The sequence below is a fragment of the Chenopodium quinoa genome, unplaced genomic scaffold, assembly GCF_001683475.1.
Source record: "Chenopodium quinoa cultivar QQ74 unplaced genomic scaffold, ASM168347v1, whole genome shotgun sequence".
In the NCBI taxonomy this organism is placed as follows: Eukaryota; Viridiplantae; Streptophyta; class Magnoliopsida; order Caryophyllales; family Amaranthaceae; genus Chenopodium; species Chenopodium quinoa.
In genome coordinates, this window is record NW_018742467.1 from 626,508 (window position 1) to 633,441 (window position 6,934).

At 29.2% G+C, this 6,934-nt stretch overlaps 1 protein-coding gene across 1 annotated transcript; it reads left to right on the forward strand.

Moving 5' to 3' along the window:
- Positions 1-4,583: 4,583 nt before the first annotated feature.
- LOC110719021 (protein FAR-RED IMPAIRED RESPONSE 1-like) lies at positions 4,584-5,762 on the forward strand. The gene has a single exon (XM_021897935.1). It carries the CDS (start codon positions 4,584-4,586, stop codon positions 5,760-5,762), a length of 1,179 nt encoding a protein of 392 aa, XP_021753627.1.
- The last annotated feature ends 1,172 nt before the right edge of the window (positions 5,763-6,934 follow it).

The following is a 6,934-nucleotide window of genomic DNA, read 5'->3' on the forward strand; positions in this document are numbered from 1 at the left end:
TTGAAGAAGTTTACAAATTGGACAAATGTTGAATATTCAAGAGGGAAAATAGTGTTATATAGCTTAACCAAATTTTGGAAATCAGATCCCAAATATAGGATAGATCATTACTATCTTATAACCATTTGGTAGTGAATAATAAATAATGACAATGAGAATGAAAAGCGTGCGCTTTAGAAATTACTATCATAATGTCCATGGTAATGTCCTCTCATCATCCCCGAATTAAATTTACATTTTTCTTCGAATAAAACAAATTCTATAGTAGTCATCCTTAAAATGACTACACTATACTCAATTTTGATTAACTGATTTTTGATTTTTTTTTCCAAACTTAGTAAAAATGATTATTCTTCATTAAAATTCTTTTTCTTTTTTTTTTTTTTTCATTTTGACCAACAAACTTATTAATTTGTTCTTCAGTTTTATAAAATTGACCAACAAAAAAGTGAATTTTTATAAAAGAAAATTCAGTTTTATAAGTTTGTCCAATAGAAAAAACAATTAAAAATTAGTCAATCAAAATTGAGTATAGTGATAGTTATTTTAAGGACGACTACTGTAAAATTAATAAACAAAGATGAAAACTAAAGAAGAAAATACAATACTTGATGTGAAATAGCATTACTATGAGTCTCAATTTATCCATACATATGTAACATATATATATATATATATATATATATATATATTTTGGTGTTTAGAGAGCCACAAGGGCGGGGGTGAGAATCGATCCCAGGATCTCCTGGAATCGGGAGGGAAGCTCTAACCACTTGAGCTATCCATCACTCTCACATATGTAACATATATAGTTGCATACAACATAGATTCATTTTTATATCATCTACCGTATTTATTATTACCGCCTACCAAATAGTCCGTTAAACTCTGGCAATTATGCAAGACAGTGAGATACATGGAGTATATGATCGAGAGAAAGACAGAGTTTTTTCATGAGTACATGATTGATTAGGAAATAAGTTGATGATCATTCACCCACGTCCAGCCTAGCTCGTTGACAAAGAAAAAAAAAGAATCTTTGCATTTGGCAAACTCCAACTAACACAGAGTTAAACAAGATAATCATGTTTAAACAGATCATTTTATGTAAACAATTAAGTTTATAAATATTGTATGTTATCCTTAAACCTTATAATACCCTTTATATTCTATATCATCATCAGTGATCTACATCATATAAGTGAACTACCAACTACTACTTTTTGTTTAATTCCTAAAAAGTACAATTGCAATACTTGTTAATTTATTAAAAGAAATAGGATGTAAATCATCACACCACTTATTTCAAACATGAAAAATAAAAAAGGTAGCAGACTTGGCTTTTTGTCTATTCAAAAATAATTGAGATGTCCATGCGCCACATGAGATACAAAAATAATCGTGGCAAATTACAATAATGTCTTTATGTCACATTCCTCTACCTTAGATGTCCTTAAGGTTTGGGAAGTATGGCAAATGTCACATACTCCGCAAACCTTAATATTTAAATAACAAATTATTTTGGCTCTTCGGTGCTATTAAGCACATTCATCTCAACTTTTAGTGCTACAGTTCTCTACTTTAGATGTCTAAAGTAATTTAAAATTTTTAAATCGTTTTATTAAAAAGTATTATTTAGTTTGAAGAGTTATAAACGATAATGAAGTAAACGAGATTTGATCCTCAATTTTTAATTATAACCCCCAAATCGAAGACTTTTACTAACTAATATGTTGAATTTACTTTTTAATTAAAATAAAACAACTAGTGTATGGTTTGGACGATGCACCGAAAATTAATTTGAATATCAAAACATATTATTTGAGCTATAAAGTCATAAACTACATAATAAGTGAACAATCATAAGTAATGAAACTAAACTAACATTCTTACACAAATTGATGTTTTGTACAAATTAAAGTAATTAGTGTGTTATGATTGAACATGAAGCATAACTAAAAGATAGCAAAAGCGGTAAGACCATTAATTTATTTGTTATTGGTCTTGTGTTCAAACCTTGTGAAGGGTGCCACATGGTACATATTTTGTATTAGGAACGCTTATATATATATATATAACCAAGTTATAATGAGAACCAAGACTATAATAAGAACTAGGAACTATTCTAGGCCCTTAGATCATGTTAATCGGACAATCAAAATGCTTCCCGTGTCATTAATGACATTTTTGTAATTTTGCGAATTTTTAAGTGAGCCGTCGGATGTAGGGTGATTAAAGATATATATATATATATGTATATATATATATATATATATATATATATATATATTACATTCCTAGTTCTTATTATAGTCTTGGTTCTCATTATAACTTGGTTATATATATACATATATGTATATCTATATACATATATGTATATATATGTATATATATATATATATATACATATATATATATACATATATATATATATACATATATATATATATATATATAGAAATGGGATCATGTGAGAACCTAAGCATAGAATAGGAACTAATCTGGTGCGTTGATCGTCCTTGATCCAATGGCTGACATCCTACCCGCGTTTTTCATTTCAGTAATGGCATTTTGGTAATTTTTCCAAAATGAATGACCTCCTTTCTTTCTTTCTCTCTCTCTTCCATTCATTTTCTCTCTCTACGCGTCCTCATTTTCTCTCTCTAACATCTATTTTTCCACCATGGATTTGAGTTCTTCGGCTTTGCGAATTTTTTTTCCCAGATTTTTCGATTTTGATCTTTTATTACATTGTATTCTTCAGTTTTTTTCATTCATTGAGGTAATTTTTTAATTATATTTGTATTTTGTTTGTTTATTTTGATTTCATTGTTTATTTTGAGCTGAGTTTTTCGATTTAGGGTTTTTATTGTAATTTTTCTTAATTTTTGCTTATTAATTGTTCTTTGAATTATTCTATAGAATTTATTGTTTGATTTTGGGTTTTATTTTTATGATATTGGTTTTTAATTCCTATTTTATGGTTTTACACTTACGGATTCAATGTAATTGTTTTCTGCATATAGTTGCTATATTGCTTGTTGTTATTAATCTAGTAGTATAATTTATTGTTGTTTTAAATTTACTTTTTGCATTCAGTCATTAACTTCTCATTATTAGTTTTACTTAATTCTTATAACTTCATGTTTTCTAGTTTCTTCAAGTTTTTTAATTTTTTTTATTTACTTTATGCTTTGAGTCATCTACTTTTTAGTATATCTCTAGTAGTTTTTATTAGTATATTTTTTACAAATATTGTTTACTTTTAGTTATAATTTATTTACTTTTATTTACTGTTTATTTACTTTTTCCTTCTATACATTTACTTTTCAGGAACATGTCTGAAAGCGTAGAGCATACTTTTTAAAAATATTGTTTACTTTTAGTTATATTTTATTTACTTTTATTTATTGTTTATTTACTTTTTCCTTCTATTCATTTACTTTTCAGGAACATGTCTGAAAGCATAGAACATTGTTCTTCTTCTGTCACTACTGAAGATAACAATGTAAGAATTTTTAAAACACCCACTCACCCTTTGCTTCCTAAAATATATTATAATTCTGGGGGTGATAAAGAGTAAATGCCATGTTCTTCTGAAAATAAACCTTTTGTTGGAATTATATTTGATACCCTTCAAGATGGTATTCCCTTTTATTACAAATATGCTAATGAGTGTGGATTTAAAGTCCGTTCTAGTACTACTAAATCACAAAAGAATAAGAATGATCCTACTGGTAAAGGAGTTACTATAATTAAATATTTATTATGTAGCAAAGAAGGGTATGTGACAAATAACAAGAAACCCGGTAAACAAGTTGAAGGTGCTTGTTTAAAGAGAAAGACTGTGAAGAGAGTTGGTTGTTCTGCTAAGATAAAATTTAGGTTTTGTACTGGTGGGAAGTATATGGTGTATTGTTTTTATGAATATCATTCTCACCCTTTTTCTACACCTATTACTAGGCAGGTTACTAAACATGAAGTTGGTTTAAATTTTGCTCATAAGAAGTTTATTTTTGACAACTCAAAGTTAAATATAGGGGTTGTTATGTCTTATAGGATCATGAAAGAACTTTGTGGTGGGTTTCAAAATGTCAGGGGCAGTAAAAATGATTTCAAAAATTTTTCTAGGGACTTGAAAGTTTATATCTCTAATGCTGATGGTGCAATGTTTATTCAAAACCTTGAACAAAAAGTGAAAACCAGTAAAGGGGGTTATTATTTTGATTACTGTTGATGAAAGTAGGCATTTGACCCGTGTCTTTTGGGCTGATGCTATTGGTAGAAGAGATTATCAATTATTTGGGGACTCTTTATCTTTTGATTCTACCTATGATACAAATAAATATTCATTGGTTTTCTGTCCTTTTACTGGTGTTGATAATCACAAGAGATGTGTTACATTTTGTGTTGCTCTATTATCTAAAGAAGACATAGATTCTTTTGTGTGGCTATTTGAAACTTTTTTGAAGTGTATGGGAAGAGAACCCTTTTGTATTATCATTGATCAAGATCTTGCAATGGGTATTTCCTTAGAAAAGGTTTTTACCAAGACTAAACATAGGCTATGTATGTGGCACATAATGAGGAAGGTACCTGAAAAGGTTGGAACTGCTTTTTGTAATGAAACTGATTTCCTAAAAAAGCTAAGTGCAGTAGTTTGGGATAGAGAGATTGATCCTCATGTATTTGTTGATGGCTGGAATAGTGTTATGGAGGAGCTTAACCTTGTTGATCATGAGTGGTTTGCATACATGTTCAAGATTAAACATCTTTGGATTCTTGCATATTTTAGGGACCTATTTATGGGTGGGTTACTGTGTTCTACATCTAGGTCTGAAGGTGAAAACAATTTCTTTTGTAATTTTACAAACCTTCATGTGACCTGTGTTGAATTCTTTATCCGTTATGAAACTGCTCTTGATGCTCAAAGGCATGAACAGGATGAGTTGTACAGGCTTAATAAACTTGAGCCTCAATTGGTTACTAATTTACACTTGGAAAAGCATGCTGCTGTTGTTTATACTCGTTCCATATTTTATGATTTTCAAGAAGAATGTCAGGGCCCCTGTTTTTCATGTGGTGTTGAAAGTTGTAGTTCTCTGTATGGAGATGGTGTGGAGTTTTCTTTTATTGTTGATCATGAGAAAAGGAAAAATTTTGATGTAAATTTTGACTTGGAAACATATGAGTCAAGTTGTACTTGTAGAATGTTTGAGAGTCAAGGTGTTTTATGTAGACACATTTTGTTTGTTATGAAAGGCAAGTGTATACGAGAAATTCCTGATGCTTATATCTTGAATCGTTGGAGAAAAGATGTTCTGAAGAAAGCTTCTGTCATAGATGTTGCTCTGGATGATGCTTCTAAGTATGATAAGAAGAAGCAATTGGTCAGTGATTTATGGTCCAAGATTTTCAGTTGTGTGAATTTAACTGATCAATCTGAGGATGATTTATCTGAGCTTATTAGGACATTATCTTCATTTGAGGAGCAGATGATATCAAAGAATAATCCTGAAAATGCACTTAGCTCAAAAGAGGTGAAAGATGCCGATATTCAGGTTTTGGTTGGGTCAAATGAAGTTGATGTAAATGTCTTGCCTCCAAATCAGTGTCTTAATAAGGGTTCTGCCAGAAGTTCAAAGAGGTTGAAGAGTGCAAAAGAGATAGCTACTGAAGAAAAATCTAAAAAAGGCAGAATTTATAGAGCTTGTGGGCAATCTGGTGTTTCCCATGACAGTAGAAACTGTCCAAACAAATAGTCTTTCAGGTATTTTACTCTTAAGTGTGTTCTATTTACTTTAAACTTCTACATATTTACTTTAACAGTAACTTCATTTACTTTTTATTTTGTGCAGGTGTTATTATACTTTGTATTTTTTTTATTTGATATTTTACCTCTTTACCTTTTTTTATTTACTTTAAGTGTTAATTTATTTACTTTACATTCTATTTTATTTACTTTAATTTATGACAAATAACTGATGTTTATTTTTGTGCAGTTATTTTAATACTTGGAAATTAGAAGATGTTTTGGAAGATCAAGATCAAGATTTAATGAACAAATATTTTTTTTATTATTTTTATTATTGTGATATTTTTACATTTACTATCAGTAATTGTACTACAGAAATTAAGTTTTGTTTGTTTACTTTTAGCTATTATACTTTAACTTTATGAAATATTTCATTTACTTATATCATATTTTATATCATATGAATTATTTGATTTATATAATGTTCTTACTTACAAAATTAAAGATAATTGCTTGTATTACTCCCTTTGTCCTAGAATACTTGTTACCATATCCATTTTTTGTTCTAAAATACTTGTCACATTTTTCATGGAACCCGAGTTGACAAGAGTATTTGATACCGATTTTGAACATGAATTGAGTGTAAATGACCCGACCCAAATGTAACCCAAATATTATTGACTTGGTGATTTCAACTTGATTATAACCCGTAAAATTATTGAATTGAACCAATTTGACTAAAATTCTAGATTGAGTTAATTTTCTAACCATTAATTATTGACTTTACTTGAATGTAATTTGACCGGTTATCAAACTCACCTAAACTTGTACCAAATCAGATACCGATTTTAAACATGAATTGACGTGTAAATGAGCCAACCCAAATGTAACCCATATATTATTGACTTGGTGATTTCAACTTGATTATAACCCGTAAAATTATTGACTTGAACCAAATTTGACTAAAATTCTAGATTGAGTTAATTTTCTAACTATTAATTATTGACTTTACTTGAATGTAATTTGACCGGTTATTAAACTCACCTAAAGTTGTACCAAATCTAATAAGATGTAAGGCCGGTTGTAATTCGATCAACATAGGCCGGGTGTTAGCGAGGCAAATGAAGTAGGAGACTTGACCCATCCCCAGTTTGTTGTATGATCACATTCGAGTTGGTT

Excerpts from the sequence above, each read along its gene's own strand:
- LOC110719021 (XM_021897935.1), top strand. The coding sequence starts at position 4,584 with ATGAGGAAGGTACCTGAAAAGGTTGGAACTGCTTTTTGTAATGAAACT.